The sequence below is a fragment of the Thermobia domestica genome, chromosome 18 (genome assembly GCF_964235325.1).
Source record: "Thermobia domestica chromosome 18, izTheDome1.hap1.1, whole genome shotgun sequence".
Classification (NCBI taxonomy): Eukaryota; Metazoa; Arthropoda; class Insecta; order Zygentoma; family Lepismatidae; genus Thermobia; species Thermobia domestica.
This window is the reverse complement of record NC_137471.1, coordinates 16,279,474-16,298,866: the sequence shown is the minus strand read 5'-3', so window position 1 is coordinate 16,298,866 and position 19,393 is coordinate 16,279,474. Positions and strand designations below refer to the sequence as shown.

Genomic DNA, 19,393 nt, shown 5'->3' with positions numbered 1-19,393 from the left:
TTAGATTCTTGTAGTTGGTTGTGTTAATCTCCTTGTTTGTTTGGAATCGTTTTGTTGAGTGAACCTGCTAATCGGTTTATTCTACTGCAACAGCTGTGTTTCTAGCATCTTGAACAGATAAACTTTCCGGAGTTAGTAATTACCTGTACCTTCCAGCTGACTCTTGCATTATTTCACACAACCTATGTTTAGCAAAAGGGGTCCAGCTCTATTTTCTAAAAAAAATGTTACAATGTTGGTAATTTCTGTTCACGTTAGGTTAGTTTTGGTTAAGCTACGTGGGTTTAGGTTAGTTTATGTTATGTTAGTGTAGGGGTCCTACACAATTTCCCAAAAAATGATAGAATTACTCTTATTTCTACGAATATTAAGTTAGTTTAACTTAGTTCAGGTTACCTTAGGTTAGTTTAGGTCAGGTTAGTCATATGTTATATCTAATTACCTGCATCATCCATTTCTCTTGCAATTTTGTTTTTTACGTGCTTCTGGACCCCTTCTACTAAACATACTCCTTCCAAACATAAACTGGTTACATAGCACATGGTCCACATTATTATTATCGCAGTTAGAAATCTGCCTCCTCAGTACCATAAAATATTCCATTACAGACTGTCCTTCGGCTTGAACCAATTTATGAAGTCTACTCTGTACATGTCCGATATCGGATTAGTTTGAGTCCCGAATTGTGTTATTAATAATACTGTTAATTGTTCGAAGGACTTTCTTGCTGGTGTATTTGGCCATATGAAACTCTTTTTTAAGGCCTCGTACGCCGGTGTACAAATTACTGCCAATAGTGTAGGTACTTTTTGTTCCTCATCAATAGGAACACAAAGTTTCTCAAATTGTTCCAAATAATTATGTCAACATAAAAAGTTGTAAAGGCTAAAAGATGTACTATTCTGAACATACTTCGTCTCATTTTACTTCCCCAATGTTGTAAATTAAAACGTAATTATAATTATTAATTTTAAGGTGTATTTTTGGAATTGGAGGGCCAGAATCTTTACTTAAAGTTCGTGCATTCTTGCTTTATTTTCTGTATTTTTTTTATGGTTTAGGTGTTGGTTAGGTCAGTTTAAGTTAGTTTGGGTTAGTTTAGCTTAGGTTAGGTTAGGATTATTGGATTTGGGAGAATTCTTTGCTTAAAATTCGTATTTTGAAGGTTTAGGCTAGGTTAAGTTAGATTAGGTTAGTACTTAGTAATTACTCTTACGTAACATTAACTCATTTCTTCTGTCAACATAGTGTTTTTACCTAATTTTGGCTCCCCAGTTCCAAAGTTATCCCAATTTTAATTACCTTAGCATGTATTTGCAACCAAATTAATGTTAGGCCTAATAACTTGTATAAAACATCCTACTTCAAAGTACATAAATAAGAAATAGATCTGTCTCTCAAACTTATATCTACCTTTTTTATTATCTTCACTTCACCTTATAAGCATATTCACCATTGGAGTCTTTGCGTTTACATTCCTCTTATCGTTTAATCCAAATATATAGATGCAATTCTAGAATATTTAATCAATAACTACAGTTTCCTTCATATATTTTGAATCATTTCTCAATTCACTCATTTTAGCTTGTTGCTCATTTCTTCCTAACCACTTTCTGCCCAATTTGCTATCCATCAACAGATAGTCGGCATAGTAGTTATAGTTACTTGATGAATTACTTGAGTTACGTTGCAATTCGTCTCTATTATATGATGTAGTATAACGAGTTAATTTCCATATGAAGAAAAAAAGCCTTCTTAGTGCCAGAAAAAAAAACATGTAAACGAAAAATCAAAGCTCATAAAGGTCTAGCACCATGCCATATTTGATGAAAGTCAGATGAGTCCCATTCATCTTGTCTACTGATTTTTTTTTTTTTTTTTGGTAAAAGCTTGACTATCTCCAAACCCCAACTTTAATGGCTAACAACTCGAAAACAAATTACCCTTCTGGTCCACTTCGCTATAAGATTTGAAACTCGAACTTAGTGAAAAAATAATAATAAGTCTTAACACCAACTTAGATTACTTGTAACTAGAGAGCCAAAGGTGTGCATATCCTCATGTAAGGTCTGCACTGTATTAAAAGAAAATTTTGAAGCACAAAAATGAAAGAACGTTCACCACTATTCAAGTTAACACTGGAGTTTTCCCAGAAATCAACACACACGTACAAACAGCAGCTGATCAGTCAGAAAGAGTGGAAATAATCCAGGAATCTATATGTTTAAAAATACAGAAACCTGTTATTCTTCTGAAAACCGAAAGATGTAGAGTATATAAAAGAACTGCAAGATAAATTAGCATACATTTGCGAACGAGTTTTAATCCGAGCAGAAATCGGTAGCTTACACGATAATATTTACTTAATTAGTATTATAATTCTCTATGATTTTGTTATAATTCTCTATAAGTTATGATTTTGTCATTTCAAAATGTAGAACAAGAAACAAATGTAATATTTTATTTGTTAAGAATAGCTACTAAACAATGATTATTTCAGGGAGTGGCCTGGTGGAGAATCAGACTTCCTCAGTCTGAGAAATTTCCGCCTTCGGAGGCATATCTATGGTGCGAAGCTGAGAGTCTGTGTCATTCATATGGTTACAATATTGTTTCTATCACCATTTTATCTATCTATGGTTTTCTGATATGTAGAACTAATTTTCTTGACCCGACTTCAACACTCATGTTCTCATGACTTTGGTGAATGCTGTTTAGAAGGTTGCCATATAATTTTCACCCACACGATGTACGTAGTTAACTATACTTGGTTTGTTGGTACACCATACTTCTTCTCTGTCTCTCGTTGTCCCCACTGTTTAACACTGTTTTATTCATTTCGTAATTCACATGTCCTATCCTTTTTCAAGTTCGGTCCCATATGAGACTCCATCTACTTTGATATATTCTATTCGATGATATACAAGGTGCCCCAAAAATAGGTATACAGTATCGTACTGATCAGCTCATTGCATTTTATATCATTTCTTATTGTTAACCATCAGGTAGACTTTAGTTCCTTTATTGTTTATTTTTGTGTTTTTATTTACCTCTTAAGCTCCGGAGACCCGAGGCAAATAAACCCATAAACTAGAATGGTATACTTGATCAATGCAGAGGTATACACCTACTCTTGGACCACCCTGTATAAATTGCTCAGTTTTTCATAATATGTCCAAACAACCCAGACAACTCTCTTGCTACTGTTTTAATAACGATGAGTACCATTTTAAATAAACTTGCAACGAGTTTTTAATTACTACAAGGAATTAGATCTTTCTCATTAAATATATTGGTATATTTGATAAGGTTTTCGAAGTGGATGCAATATTTCAGTTACAGATAGTGAGCTTTTACATTCCAATCATAATCAATATTTAACTTCAAACTAGGCACAATTGCAAATTAGAAACGTTAAGTGGGTAATAAAGCAGTTCAAGTCCATATTATTACTTCAAACTGTGTCGTAGATTACTATTATCATGAAAAGAAATTGAATATGCATATCCCAAAAATTATTATATCGTGCCTAATTTGACATGAAAATTAAACAACAAAATGTGTTTATCTGTTGAATTTTATTAATGTATTTACTAAAATATAAAGTTTCACAAAAGTTAAAAGTTTCAACGACGAAGTCGACAATTGAAATTAGGACGTTCAATTCCAAGTCAACGTGCTAATTATATGGGTAAGCTAATAGTTATTTTAGAAGTTAACGTTCCTGAGTATTAGGGTTATATGAGAGATGAGCTTACATTTTAAAGAGGGTTCCAAACTTTTCGTAATGCCTTCAAAGCTGTTCCATTGGGAAGCGAGCTCGGAATCTATTGTGCCACAGACATAAGCTTCGTATATAAATGATGGACATGACGAATAAATGTAACTGACCTCTGAAACGTGACAGTTCATCTGATTTTGTTTTTCCAAGTACTTCCAAAATATAACTTCCTATTTTTAAAGAAAAGTTTCCTTATATTGAAAAAAAGGAAACTTCATCAGCCAGGCTCGAACTGCTGTCATTTTAGTCTAGAATTTCTACAGCATTAGTAAACTCTCTCGACCATGGAGGCAACTTATGAGAGGATGTGTTAAATATTGCTAATAGAATAGCTCCGAACGTAGATTCATACTTAGAGATTTAAATAACAATTTTCTGTCTTTCCAATAATTTTAACTAAAAGTATTGATTTTATTTTTGATATTGGAACTATGTATGAAATATGAATTGTATGCTCATCGTAGAAATATGTAGTTTTCTGTCCTTTAAACTTTACACCTTTGTGAATGTTCCTAATACCTGTGCACTTTGTCGAGTCATACCCCTCAAATTTCACCCTGGAATTTTCTTCGCGTAATTATTTGACCGACTAAAGTTTCATAGCATTAAAGGTTTCTTGCTTATAATTGTCTTATTTTGCTTTATTCTTTCCTCAAAAAATACAAATAAATTCATTACTACACTGCTTCGTTAGAGAAAGCACAATGAAGTAGGGGCCTAATAATATATGGGCAAAACTGAGTTATTAATGAAAATATGTAAGTTATAGTATATGTGGACTCTTTTTTTTTCGGACAACAGTACATACCTTAGCTATTTTTCGACGTACTTACCATGAACCTTCAGATATTTCTGAGAGCATGGCTCAAGCTTCCGTATATCCTCTATGTAAAAATCTACCGCGAAGTGGGGGGGGGGGGGTGCGACCAGTCCAGAACTGATGTCTTGAGGATTGCACTCTCGTTGAAACGCTTCGATGGAAGTCACTTTTCCAGTGAAAAAAGGAAAGGAATCGCTAAGGGCATGGTCGAGAGTGTAAATAAAATGATTGAATAGTTCCCATCGACAACTTTGAATTGTTTGAACAGTGCAAGATGCTGTATGTGGGCGGGCGTGTCATGGATTAAAACTCTAGAGTACAGTATTTCTCTTCTTCGATTTTGGATAGGACGCTGTTGATTACTCAGTGTTTGGCAATACACATCTGCTGTAATTGTTCGTCTAGATTCCAAGAATTCCACAAGAATCACACCCTTTTGCCATTGTACTGACTGCTCCTTTGACTTCCTAGTAGCGTACGATATCAGGTTTCATCCTCCGTCACGTGTGAAAAAATATATCATCCCCGTCCTCCCTCGAGCAGGCCAAAAAATCACATGCATACTGTCATTCTTAGCTTATTTATGTCAACATGTTTAGCATCCATCTCCCACATAGTTTGTGATAACCGAACTTGTCAGTCACACTTCGATGCATAGTTTTCGCAGACAGTTCTGGAAATTCTTTAGCTAGTTTCATTATTGTGAATTCATGGTGTTTGCTTGAACTTATTTGCCTTAGGAGAATCATAGTGCAGCCACAATTGTCAGTCACTGATTTGGATCGCACTTTCTTGTTAACGCGTTTCATCAGATGGTCTGTCTGAACACTAGACCTTCCGGTACGCTCATTGTCATGGATATTTGAACGCCCTTCCTGAAACTGTCTGCGCCATTGCCTGACCTTCACTTGATTCATTACTGTCGGTACTGTTGGCTCACAATTCCTAATGGGTGTTAGCCAGGGTCGTAACTTGTGGAGATCAGGGGGTAACTGCCCTACAGGGAAGCTCCCCGCCGTTCGAGGGAGCTTATTTTAAGACAAAATTTTCTTACTCCATGTAAGATATGAACATGAAATTATTAATGAAGCATCAAGAAAAACAGGTTCACTACATTACATAAACAAAACAGCACACAAAAGGTAAATAAAACAAAAATTAGTCGTGGGCACATTTCAGTAAAAAAATAAATGTCTACGATTAGGGACCCTAGAAATAATATTTATTCGTATGGCTTTGAGATTTGTCAATATTGTTCCCTTAATTAATTTGTCAAGTATAGAATGCGCCCAGGGGCGTAAATAACGGCCCCACAGACCTTGCCGTGCGGGAGGGTCTACAGGCTCCGGCGGCCCATAAGGAGTAAGAGAAAGATCGAAAGAGGGGGCCCAAGAATGAGAAAAACAACTTTTCCTATTAGGCCCAAATACGCGTATTAATGCTTGTCCCCTCCCAGAAAAAAAAATACAACTTAAGGTGCTGATGTTAGCTATATTCTGTCCTTTGGCGTTCAGAAATCACATGACAGATCTCACTTCACATTTTGAATTTTGTATTACGACGACCATTTCACCTTACTGTTACTCGCACGTTCCCAACTCTACTCGGACGGTTTTACCTCGGTTGCAAGCACAGAATATTAAAGTTTATCAGTATTGCCAACCCCACGTAAAAAATAATCGTTTTTTTTAACTGTGCCTCATACCTAAAGTGGGCCTCAATCCAAGATACTCTCGGACCCAACCAACTCCAATACCAATATTACTTCCATTTATTATGTGTTTTCATGATTTTCAGATTGCTCGTCTTCTCCTGTATCTTAAAATAAATTAGATTGGTTTAAAAAATAACACAAAGCAATGAAAAAATATCACATGTTTATTATTTATTTCAATATAAATTTAGTAAGTATTGTAACATTTAATAGCATTCAACAATAGAGACATTGAATATCACAGATAGAATAGAGATTTCTTAAATAAGGTACTTAACTATACATTTGTTTATGGAGTTTGCCGTCATAAGAAATCTATTATTAGCACATACGTATAGTATCTATAATAAACAGAGCTGGTCAAATACTATACAATACAAAAAAATCGAAGAAAAATAGGCTTACGAACACTTAATAAGTTGGAAATTTGTTATGTAGGACAAACATCATATTGTCAGGCATTGTGCAGTGCTACTACGCACACATATATGATATGTAGTTTGAAAATATCTGTCGGTGCAACTCCATAATACAGAGGCAACAATTGTCTTTATTATCTTCTGACTATTTCACGAAAGTACTAATATTGCAATACAAATATATACAACACATAAAAATAAAACTTTTACAATTGTGAATATATATATATATATATATATATATATGGAAATTATGATAAATGATATTTACAAATGACTAATATTATTATTCTAGTAATTCTGATTCGTAGATTCTTAATACGTATTCATAAGAAACACTTGTAGAAATTGTAAATGTTAAGAAATGGGCCCTGGAAATTTACAGTTAGTATCAAAACTGATCATTGTGACCACTAACATGTTCTACATATTAGTATAGGTATTTCGTTGAAATTCTGGATTTCTTTTTTGTTACAAATTATAATGTATTATAAAATTAAGTAAAGTTGTACATTTGTACCAAACACTTTTCTAAGTTTAGAGAAAACAGTCCTTGAATTCTACAGTTAACATTAACGCTAAATATTGAAGTGTTATGAGTATTAATGAATATTTTGTAGAGTTCTTGGGGTTCTTTGGTTTCAAATTAGAAAGCTTCACCATATTGTACGACTTGTAAGAAACATATTCGTAAGTTTATAGAAACGAGTCTCAGAAATTTACTTTCAATATCAACACTGAGCATTGAAGTGTTCTTAGTATTATTAACAAATATTTTTTATATATATTGTTGAGTTTCTGAGTTTCATTCGTTGTAGCCTAAAGAAATATTGTAAGAAAAATTTTAGGAATGATCAAAAAATGGATCAAAAGATTGCGATGTGGGTTAAGAATTTTCGGAATGATAAAATAAAATGCATAAAAAGACTGTAATCTCGACCACAAATTAGTTTTCAGATCAGGGGTCACAAAATTTTTGAACGGCCCCTAAATCGAGTTTTCGTAAAACCACATCATACTGAGTTAAGTGATAGTTTGGGCTTGGCTACCCTATATGTAGTTCTCCAGGTATAAGGCGTACAAGAAACATTTTGCTTGAAATATATTGGATCTTTTGATCCAAAAAGCTATTAATAATTTAATATTTTTGCTTCACAATTTTTACGGCTTGTAAGAAACACTTTATAACTTTTCAAGGTTTGAGAAATGGAAAACAAAAATTTACTGCGAGCATAAACGCTGAGCATTCAAGTGTTCTCAGTATTAATATAAGTTTTTTACACATTTTGATTAGTATCTGGATATATCTTTTTGCATTTTTTGAATGTAATTATACGTCTGGAAACATGTGTTCGTTTTCGGTTGTTTTAACGAACAACATTAGAATTATCGTTGTTTGTTTCAGTCCTGAGAGACACGTAAACTATCCAATAAATTACTGACATGTTCACTCGTATGCAATGTGACGTATTATGCTGCGAGAACACATTTAAAGTATTATTCGTTTTAAATATGTAGAGCGTCATCATTGTACTTCTCATGACATAACCTTAAAAAGAAACCATGTTGTTCAGATGTAGGCTATAAAATTTATGTATGATTCAACATAGAACGTTTAGTGCTCTCGCAATGTATTCAGAAAGTTCTAGGTTCGAATCTTGAGCTAATCATCTTTACTGGAAGATTTTACTCGAAGTTTGTTTATAGTCTCACTAGTCTAATGCGTAGTTGGTACTTTGAAATATTGATCCCAATGTACTTCGATAGTTTCAGCCTCTGTTTAGTTGTTAATAGTTTGTTAGTATTAAATAGCTTCACAGCATATCCGGAACCGGATTACCAAATAAAACTAATAGTAATTAATATGTGATGGTCCAACAAATAACAATAATATGAGATTTCTCCTATAATACACTCGTTCAGTCTTCAATTACACGCAGTACTGACATCACTATATCCATCTAATATTTCTTAGCATAATTACGTATAGGTATGCTATCATAGACATACAAATATACAGACGTCTTCGTTTACTCTCGGTTCAAATTCAAATACTGTTAGCTGTACAATTAACAGCAAATCAAATTCGAGGTATGTCTAGAAAGAGTGGCACTGTCGTCGCTTTTCCTCATGACGTAAGCTGAGGAGAAAGAAAGTTTGTTGCTTATCAGGCTTACCAAGAGAGAGTAACCCAGAAACTGAACACTACAGTCCATAACCATAACCACGAAAAAATTAAATGTTGACTGAAAGTATAGAATTCGTGTTATTATAGAGTCCAAACTTCTTCGTATTCTGGGATTCTGTCGAAGAATTTAAAGCTTAAAATATATAAAACGATAATGATGCTTGTTGTGCTATACGGTTCCGAAACATGATCTCTGAGGCAGTAGTTGAGATTAAAATCCTGAGGCTGAAATTTGGACCCGAGAGAGAATGAGATGGGGAATGGTGGAAACTTCATAGCAATGAACTGCATAAGTTACACCATTCACCTAACATTGTTTTGAGTTCTTAAGTCTAAGAGACTTAGGTGGGCAAGTCAAGTAGCCAGAATAGAAGAAAGTGCGGACCTTTTTCGAAATTTTAATTGGAAACTCTATCGAGAAAGATTATTAGGAAGACCTAGTTACAACTATGAGAGCAATATTAATATAGAGCTTGCAGAAACAGAAAAACAAAGTAGATACTGAACCCAGTTAGCTAGGAACAGAAGTCAATGGTGACTGTGAATTCAGCATTGAACCTCCGGGTTCATAGAGCATAGACCTAGTTTAGAGGAAATAATAGAAACTTTAAGAATGTAGTAAATACATTCAGTTTTAGTCGACTTCATTGTTTTACGACTATGAGGATTTTGTGCAGCTGCCAACCCTGGACAGTGTCCTTCCTGTGCTTTGGGAACTTTCGACGAGTTCCGTCCCACGACTTCCAATTTTTTCTCAGAATATGGTTGCTGTATATTCCGTGTCTGTGATCCGAGATGCTCAGAATAACAGCGAAAAAATAAACACAAATAACTACATGATTTTCCAGTGTTATAGTTGACCAATTCCCACCCACCCCAAAGAAGAAACAGCCTTCTTTTGTTGATTGCCAAAAAATATTGATTTTGTTATAAAGATTAATTTAATTTGATTCACGAGACTTAATTCGTTCGTAATAATTTATGGACGCATTCGCCACTCCTCGTGTTTTGAATGCAAATCTTAATGGAGTGCTTGTTATGAATCAATGTCATTAAATATGTACTAAATGCATCCTCCACAACTCTGCTAATATTCATTCTTTTCCCCTATCGCCTCCTCTACTTATCAATCGCAATAGTAGATATAAAAGATTTGTTCACACAAATTGGTAGTTTATCATTTACAATTCATTCATTTTGATCATGACAGAATAAAAAGAATACATTTTTATTTTTGGTACGAATCATGATTCGTTTGATTCATGGCACGACTCGACCATTATCATTGGATCGTCCATGAACAACGCAACGCAAAATCAAATCTACAAGTGTTGCCCAACATATTACGGAGTTGCTCCGGCTTTGTTTGTTTTCTTTATTCAAAGTGAACGTTCTTCACAGAGACAAATGTGATTACAAAAGAGGAACACTCGTTGGAACACACATAGTGAAGAGGAATCATTTTTCGTTTTCTTTAAACACAGAACACATTTTGTTGTTAGTTACTTTAAACAATAACAGTAGGGTTTTAGTTCAGCGTCGTTAATACATTCACTTTCTTTGCCATAGAAGTTGATGCGACTCACAGAACCGGATAGTTTAAAGGAATGAACTCCAAGTGGGAGAACAGTTGCTTCGAATAAGGCTCCAGCAGGTACAGTTTCAAACAAAATAACAAATTTCTTGATTATATCAGTCTTATTTTTAACTTCTATGCCAACCCTTAGTATCCTTTTCAAGGACAGAGTGGCGCATTTTTTAGCTGTATCGTTGGTACTGTTGAGTTTCTTTTGTAAGTCGCTAAGCACGTACTGCACAGCTTCTCGGATACCTTCACTTTCCGCCGACGAATTCATGTATCTGACACAACTACACCAATGAGCACTGATTCCGGCATCACCACACATCCTATTGGACGGAATATCGTCAAATAAGCTGTAACAAGTTTTGCACGCTCTTAAGCGGTGCTTGTCGTCGCCTTTTGATTGGTTTCTTTCCACGGTTGTTTGATTATTGGTTGTTAAACGCGAGTGCAAAATATCTCTCAAAGTTTCGTGCAGATCGAACGGTGATGTTAACTTATTTCTGTTTTTCTCCAAATTCTGAAAACTCACGGGAAAATGTTCCTCAAACCATTCCGGTACCCAGATGTACAAGTACGGCAAGCGGTCTTCCAACCATCCTTGGAAAGTTTCCCTAATTTTGCCGAAACGCATTCCATGGTCGCTAAGGAACACAATCATAGTGTCGTTGAGAGCACCAGTCTGCAAAAGTCTTTGAAAAAATTTAAGAAATCTTTGATCCATTGCTGCAGGAGTATTGATTGAATTGTGGCTGAAGCTAGTAGTCCAAAATAATGCAAAATATAGAGTATTTCGAAAAGTGTTCACAAAATCTAATACATACTTCAGTAAATATTCTGCCTCCGTGATATAACCAAGGCAAGTGTTGAGAGAATCACGCTTTTTAATTACAAGATTCTTCTCAGCAGCTAACATAAAAGGACGGAAATAGTAGTCTGTGGGACTTTCAACAAAACCCGTTTTCTGGTAGTTAAAGATTCCAATTCCGGGTTGATCTTCACCGTACGCCGTTACATAATTCTGATCGCTAAAATTTTTCCATAAAAATGGACATGGATCTACTTTGGCTGCGGATTTACGCCAACAAGTGTCTTTCAATTGTTTTAAACTTAGACCTGTTAAAATTGCCATCACGTTTGGGAATGTGTTATCGCCAATTTTATTATAGCCTTGATACTCTAACCAACCGTTTGTCTTCAGATGTGAAACGGTCTTCGGCATTGTTCGTAGTAAATTGAGTCGTGACACAGAATCGATACCAATGAAGAGAACACTTAATTTTTTCGTTTCTTTCTTAGTTTGTGATCCATTTTCCACTTTGTGCTTAACTGATTCTTTGATTGGAACAAAGGCATGCATGTTTTTATAGACTTCTTTATCACCATTGTGGCATTTGACGAAGGCAAATTCTGTTGATTCCAAGTCAGCTGTGTAGTTTAGGAGGGTACAGTTCTTGCTGATTCTGGAAAAGAGACAAAAGATATTTTATATATTTATTTACATTGCTGGTAGTATTTACAGTTCAGATATTGTGTCCTCCACATTAATACCTTTGATAATAACCATTTCAATAATCTCTTAAATGCAGTCTTGGGAAGTAACGTAACGCAAGTAACGCGTTACTTGTAACGCGTTACTTTTTAAGTAACGTTTCCTAGTAACGCGTTACATTTTTTCCAAAGTAACTGTAACGGTAACGCGTTACAAATTTTTAAGTAACGTACCTAGTTTGCGTTACTTTTTTCGCGTTACATTTCGGATGAGTAACTGCAATATATGTATAATTTTTTTTTTCGGAAACAAATGTTTCTTTCCTGTAAGCGAATTTCTCAGAATGGAGCAATGGAGCATGAACAATGTAGGTGACCGACAGTCAGTCACGGGCACATAAAGAAACAGATAAGATCATAGTGTAACTTGCTGTTTTTGGAAGATGTGCACAGTCTCAGTCAAATCACATGTACTGATTGCAAGCACCTGGAACATTTTTTCGTAGATTTTGACAGCTCCAGATCAATACATTCAGTGAGTGAATTAAGAGTGCAATGGTACCAGTAGTCTATTTTACTTTGATTGGTGTTCTTTTTATAAAGACGGAGATCGATAATATTTATCAACAACTAGGGTGCCATAATTAACGATATACAGTAAGGAGTTAATACTAATAAACTGTGTTCTGATGAGCAGGCTACTTCATTACTAGAAAATAGTTTGTTGATGGTATGTAATATTGGAGTTCCTTCAGATCAGTATGGGTATCTTAGAGTCCCGTTGTTTATAGAGTTTGGAACAACTAGCTTTAAAAAGCATGTATCGATTTTTAGAGTTACTGGCAAGTTTTGATTCACCCAGAGTTCATGTGTTCTCATTTTATTTGTTGTAGCGTAATGTTTCTCTATATTCTGTATTTTTAATTTTACATAACAACATTGTTATTATTATATAATTAGTTTAGCAGAATAATAATAAGCAACCATTTTTTCTAACGCATAGTTCAAGCTAAAACTCGACTCGAATTCAAGTCGAGTTTCGAGTCGAGTCAAAGGTAATATTCTCGAGTCGAGTTCCGAGCCGATTTACTGTTTTTGGCGTCGAGTTTAGAGTCGAGTCGAGTTTGATAAATGGCTTGCTCGTTTTAACTCGTTTTGAAATCATGGCCTGATTAAACTGGAAAGCGAAAGCCATGAGAAGTGTAAGCTAAGCAGTAATGTGGAATACTTTTAGTGTCGCTCACGAGAGAGCACACTGATCGCATCTCGTCTCGTCTCGATACCGAGATTCCAAGAGATTTTTAAAACAAGTTCAGCTCGGCTCGGCTCAACTGAGCCAATGGCTCGAGCCGGCTCGCTTGGAGTGAACCATCGGCTCGAGCTGGCTTGGTTGGGATGAGCCAACTACTCAGTTCGGCTCTACTGAGCCGAGGGCTCTAGCCGACTCGGTTGGGTGAGCTGTTGCCTCCGTAGCTCGGCTCACTTATCGGTCGGGTGGATAGTGAATGAGTTGTGAGCTGAGCTGTTTGAGTCGTTGACAATTCTAAACCCGGGCCGAGCAGTTTTGAAGATATTTGGCTAGTGCCCTATAACTTTTAACAATGTTTGGCTCGACCCGAATACTCAACCTAGACCCTCAACCCAAATTCAGAAGCTCGTGAACAATGTCCTTGATTCTTAGACTTCACGACTACCGAGGTTGGCAATCAACTGTTTTTTTTTTTTTTTGTATTTAAATACAAACCGCCTATCTTTCATGTTTATACACAGTGTTGTTATAATTAATAATAATAATAATAATAATAATAATAATAATAATAATAATAATAATAATAATAATAATAATAATAATAATAATAGTTGTAGTAGTAGTAGTATCATTGATAATAATTATATTGCCTCTGTAAAATACTTGAATAGAGCACTGGAAACTACACACCGGAATTGGCTCAAATCGACTCGAAACTCGACCCGAATTCGAGTCGACTTGGAGCAAATTTTTCGAGCCGAGTTCTCGGGTGGAGCTCAAAGATATCTGTTTCTAGTCGAATCGAGTTTTAAAGAAAACTCGTTCAAACTCGCTCGTGCCCATCCCTACGAGTAATGCAGTATGGCATTTTAGTCAATGTTACATTATATGAAAATGTTCATATAGCTGTCAAGTAAAAATTTGTCGTTGCATTTACACAAAGCGATTCAGACATGCAATAATAATAATAATAATAATAATAATAATAATAATAATAATAATAATAATAATAATAATAATAATAGCGATAGCAATAGTAGTACGGAAAAGTGAAGTAGTAAGATTTTCTGACATATTCAAAGTTTCGGACCTAAAAGTAACGCGTTAGTAACGCGTTACTTTCGAAGTAAAGTAACAGTTACTTTTTGGGAGCAAGTAACGCGTTAGTAACGCATTACATTTTAAGAGAAAGTAAAGTAACTTGTAACGCGTTACATTTTTACAAGTAACTTACCCAACACTGCTTAAATGTCAGAAAAAGTTAAAAAGGCTAATTTATCGTCAAGGGTGAACTGGTCCTCTCTTTTTATCTTTCAAAAACGGCTCAGAAAATTTGTTGAGTTTCATAAATAAATAACATTATAACATAAACTCCCTTTGGGAAAATTCAGGAAAGAACAACATGTACAAAGTTGTAACTAAAATTGACTTTAATTATATCTATATGTATATATAAATAGAGTCGTAGCTAGAGATTTCGGCGCCCGGGGCGAAGTAGAATTCGGCGCCCTCCTCACCGACCTCACAAAGACTTTCCTTCTTCTTCTTCCTTTTTTATACAAATAAGAGTAGCAGCTTACGATGAATTCTTAACAAGCTACTTGAACAGACCATTACCAACAACCAAAAGCGATCATTATGTGCATTATGTGTAAGAGCTGTTTTGAAGAGGCTTATATTGGAGTTTCTGTTAAAGTCAAAATTACCGTTGATTGTATACAAATCCACTTGGAGAACGGTTGTGGAAATCTACAACTATTTACAACGTTTCATACTATCGATAAAAAAATTAAATTTCAATACATTAGGACTAATGTGCTTTTAAAATTTTCGAAAGGGTGACAGCATTAATTTTCAGTAATCATTGTAAAATTTTGTAATTTTATTCTGTATGTGACCACACAAATAGCATTTTAATTGCGATTCTTTTACGGTATATATATATATGGTGTTTCAAAACAACACCGACAACGTTTGGGAGGTGATTCCTGACACCAAGATAAGATAAAAAGTATAGACCAACCTGGGTGCACAAATGCGTCCTTTCGGAGTTATAGGCTGCCGAAAACATGAAAAAATGAACTTTGAAGGTCCATAGCTCCAAAACTATGAGCCCTACCGTAGTTGAGTCAAGACTTCACTTAGAAACTAATATGTGCCCTATCCAAAAATGTTTGTTTCAGAATCCTGCGGTACTCACGCAACAATTTTTATAGAGAGGGTTTGGTTAAGGGCATATAATTTGAAGCACCCACTAACTACCTCTGTAAAAACTGTTGCAGAAGTACCGCAGGATTCTGAAACATGGATATTTGGATAGTGCATATACTAGTTATTAAGTGAAGTCTTGACCCGACCAGGGTAGGTCCCATAGTATAGGAACTACGGACCTTTAAAGTTCATTTTTTCATGTTTTCGGCAACCTATAACTCCGAAAGGAAGCACTTGTGCATCCAGGTTGGTATATACTTTTTGTCTTATCTTGGTGTCAGGAATCACCTCCCAAACGTTGTCGATATTGTTTTGAAACGCCTTGTATATAGTGAAATTCAGAAGGAGCCTTCTTTGCAAATTTATCAATATTGATCGCTGGAGGTGAAGAATATGTTTAATGTTTGTATTTAAAATCCAAAATACACTTTGACTACTACATATGTTTAAAATTATAGTGATTACTTAATTTCTTAATGAATGAAAGTTCTGAATTTGAGTTCACTTAGTACTAAATAACATATTAAAAGTACACTAACACACACATGCAGTGTCGGACTGACCTGCCGGCCCACCGGCCCGCGGGCCGATGCACCCTCCTCAACGAATGGTTTACGCCCCCTACCAGCAATGACTTTTGGGTTGAAGATAGTGAAATGCCACTTGATCGTTTTTCCGAACATTAAATCCACAGAGATAAAACAATCTATCTCTATGGTTGTATCATATTCAACTATTTAATTTGGATTCCAGGCCCAAATTTGTATATTTTTACATATTTGGTTGTATAGCAATGTTCTGCACATTTTAAGTTAGTAACACTGTTATCCCGGATGCGTAGGCCTAAATCAGAAATATTAGTTAAAACATTTATTTTCAAATGTAAAAAGTTATAAAGTGCTCTTTTGGCAATTTTGATGATTCGGTATGGTATCTGTGATTCTAAGCGATATTCACACATGGTGTTATGCCCATGTTTTCGACTTTGTGGTTTGTGATACGACGCAATGCCTTCCAGCTTCCATATCTTCTTTGGATTTAGAAACAGAAATTTTTCAAATAGTCCTACAAGCTCCTTAATATGTATATAAAACAGAACCCCAGTGCACGTCTTGTTGCTATTGGAACCGTTAGGTGAAACAGTAAAAGTCATACTACTGTACGTATACCGGTATTTGGTCGTTTTCATTATTGGCCAAAAAGTAGAGCTGCTGCAGAGAGGATGTCGGAGCCAGTCTTCGCTGAACTTCCTTCCAGCCAGTCTTCGCTCTTCCTTATTGGTAACTCCAATGAATTCAATAAAACATTTCGCAATGATGCTCTTTCATTGTTGAAGACGTTTGTCTCCTGCGAAACAATCTTAGTGGCCATGATGTTTTTATTATTTCCAATTACTAGTCCGCTCTCAGATTACCTTCAAAGACTCTTGATTATGTCCAAACTTGGAGGTTCATTTCCGCTGCACAGGATGGTTTAAATAAAACAAGGAATAAATGTGATAAAATTACTCTGGCAGCAAAGACGTTTGGAAGAGTAATGTCAGAAAAGATTGGTGATAGAGTAGAAAAGTGTCCTTCACTTGAAGATCTTTGGGTTCAAAGAGAGCTCCCGGAACGAAGAGTATCTAAGGTAAAGAAAATGAGTGATGAATTCGCATCTCATGAAATCATAGGAAATACAGAAAAGGAAAGCTTCCGATTGTGTGTGTTCTACTGCATTCTACAGTTTCAAATGAGCGGGATCGGCGCGCGAACGCATACGCATGCGCAGTAAATACTATATATCCAAGTACATGTATGGTTGAAATGAAGCTACATCTGTTGTTAAATATTATTTATATCTTGCGTTTCTTATCACAAAATGCAGGATAAATTCAGACATCTTTATTCGAAATTATTATTTTACTAGGGATTATACTGCGGTAGGATACTAGTGCAGTGAGATCAACAACCAATCACTGGTCATCGACCGACTGGTAGTCAGGTGGGTTTGTTTACATCTACTTTTTTCTAAGGCTGAAAAGAGAATATATTGGAAAGCTTAAACATGTAACAGTTTCGCCAACTATTTACTTTTTAGACTTCCTGAGACTCTGTGAATAAAAAAAAGAAAAACATTTCAATAAAAAAAAGACAGCTTTTGAGATCCCTTACATCTGATTGGCTATTCCCAACTAATCCTGTCAATTACAATTCAGTGCACTGTAAATAATCCAAAAGGTAAACAAACTATTTAAATTACTCAAAACGTAAAATAATTACTTAATTCGCCTCCCCTTTGTTTTGACTTATACATAAAAGCTTGACGTATAGCAATCTGATATAATCCCTTATAGCTAGACGAACTGTTGCTTTTCCTATAGGTATAAGGTTTATTTTTTTTAATTCTTAATTATTAAGGGTGTATGTTCTTTGTAATTGTGAAACGGTTGGAAGAAGTGAGATCTGTAGGAACGTAAATTTTTCATAGTACATTTTGTTAACTTCTAAATCACACTAGCGTGAAACTGGTTAAAGAAGAGGGAACCTAATCTTCTTCCATTACCTTAGTATGAACGAATCGGTGACTCATAGGCCAGTTAACAGATCGAATCTGTCGCTTATAGGACAGTTGATAGTTCCTGTCGCACATAAGACTGTCGCAAGTAGGACGACACCGAACATATTACTATTTTTTTTTATTTTAACCCAATGATCGGGTAATTGACGTTAGTGATAAATAATTTTGATGGAACTAAAAATGTGAAGAAAATTTGTTTGTTCTTGTTTAGTACTTCAACTACTAAATGTTATGTCTACTTTAATGAAATAGTCTTGAAAGGAAACTGGATTAGATAAGCTGGTCTGATGTGATAATAACCAAGTTTTATGGAATAATACCAAATCTAAGGAAATAAGAAACTGGCAATTTTATTTTAACATATTCTAAGAATAAAAGATACCCATCAACGACGTAAGGAAATTCATTTTAATAATAATAAAAAAAATCAATTGCAATTCGTGCGTTGATCTACGTACTTTGTGCTTTTATAATCAACGAATACGGAAAATGCACTGAACATGCAAAGAAAATTGTGCGTTCCATTCAGAAAGCGTACATAGAAAGCAAGCAGGCAAGGCATCAACAGCTTCCAAGCAAGAAAACAAAAATCAAGATAAAAAAAATAAGAATCATCCAACGAAAGCATGCGAAGATTTTGAGTGGTAACTAAGTCTGTATGTGTACCCTTGCAGATACATACATAGCATGTAGTGGAATTTGAGATCAAAAGCAAATATATTGCACGCCTATTCAGATATGCAGATTTTACATACAAACACACATACAAACAGATTTTACATACAAATATATATATATATATATACAGGGTGTCCGAGAAGTCCTTCCCTGATTACAGAAATTGATAACTCAGGCTAGAAACTGGTGTTGAATTGTTTACAAACTATAAAAGTTTTGGTCACATCAGTACACTTCCACATGAGCACTCTTGGTAGCACGTAGCACATCTAGACGATATTCAATTTCCATCCACACATTAGCCAACATCACTGGAGGGATCGATGCAACGACTGTGGTTATTCGTTGCTGCAGGGTTCTGGTTCGTCCCTGGGGGGTTCTGAATCCCAAATGCGTACATTATGGCGATTCACTACTCCACTGACAAAGAATGTCGCTTCGTCGGAAAAGGCAATTCGTCTGAGATAACCATTATCGTCCTCAATACGTGATAGCATTTCGACCGCAAAGTCATATCGACGTGTACCGTCGTCGGGCAACAAGGCCTGAACGAGTTGCACTTTGTAAGCACGAAACAATAAACGTTTGTGTAAAATGTCATGGATAGAGCTTTTTGCATCTGTAATTCACGTGAGGCCCTGCGCACCGATTTCTTAGGACTTCTCAGAAAAGACTGCCGCACAGCCTCCACCGTGTCTGCT

The 19,393-nt window shown here is 35.3% G+C and overlaps 2 protein-coding genes across 2 annotated transcripts in view; both read right to left on the bottom strand.

Moving 5' to 3' along the window:
• cN-IIIB (cytosolic 5'-nucleotidase IIIB) overlaps positions 1–1,553 on the bottom strand; it is a 36,366-nt gene extending 34,813 nt beyond the window's left edge. Inside the window, exon 1 of the mRNA XM_081746649.1 lies at positions 1,414–1,553. The gene's annotated coding sequence lies outside the window, so the exon portion shown is untranslated. The remainder of the gene's footprint in view (positions 1–1,413) is intronic.
• A 4,924-nt stretch (positions 1,554–6,477) lies between these two features.
• LOC145676221 (uncharacterized) overlaps positions 6,478–19,393 on the bottom strand; it is a 118,089-nt gene continuing 105,173 nt past the window's right edge. Inside the window, exon 4 of the mRNA XM_081747147.1 lies at positions 6,478–11,967. Within this exon, the coding sequence (XP_081603273.1) occupies positions 10,425–11,967 (1,543 nt within the window). The 3' untranslated portion in view covers positions 6,478–10,424. The remainder of the gene's footprint in view (positions 11,968–19,393) is intronic.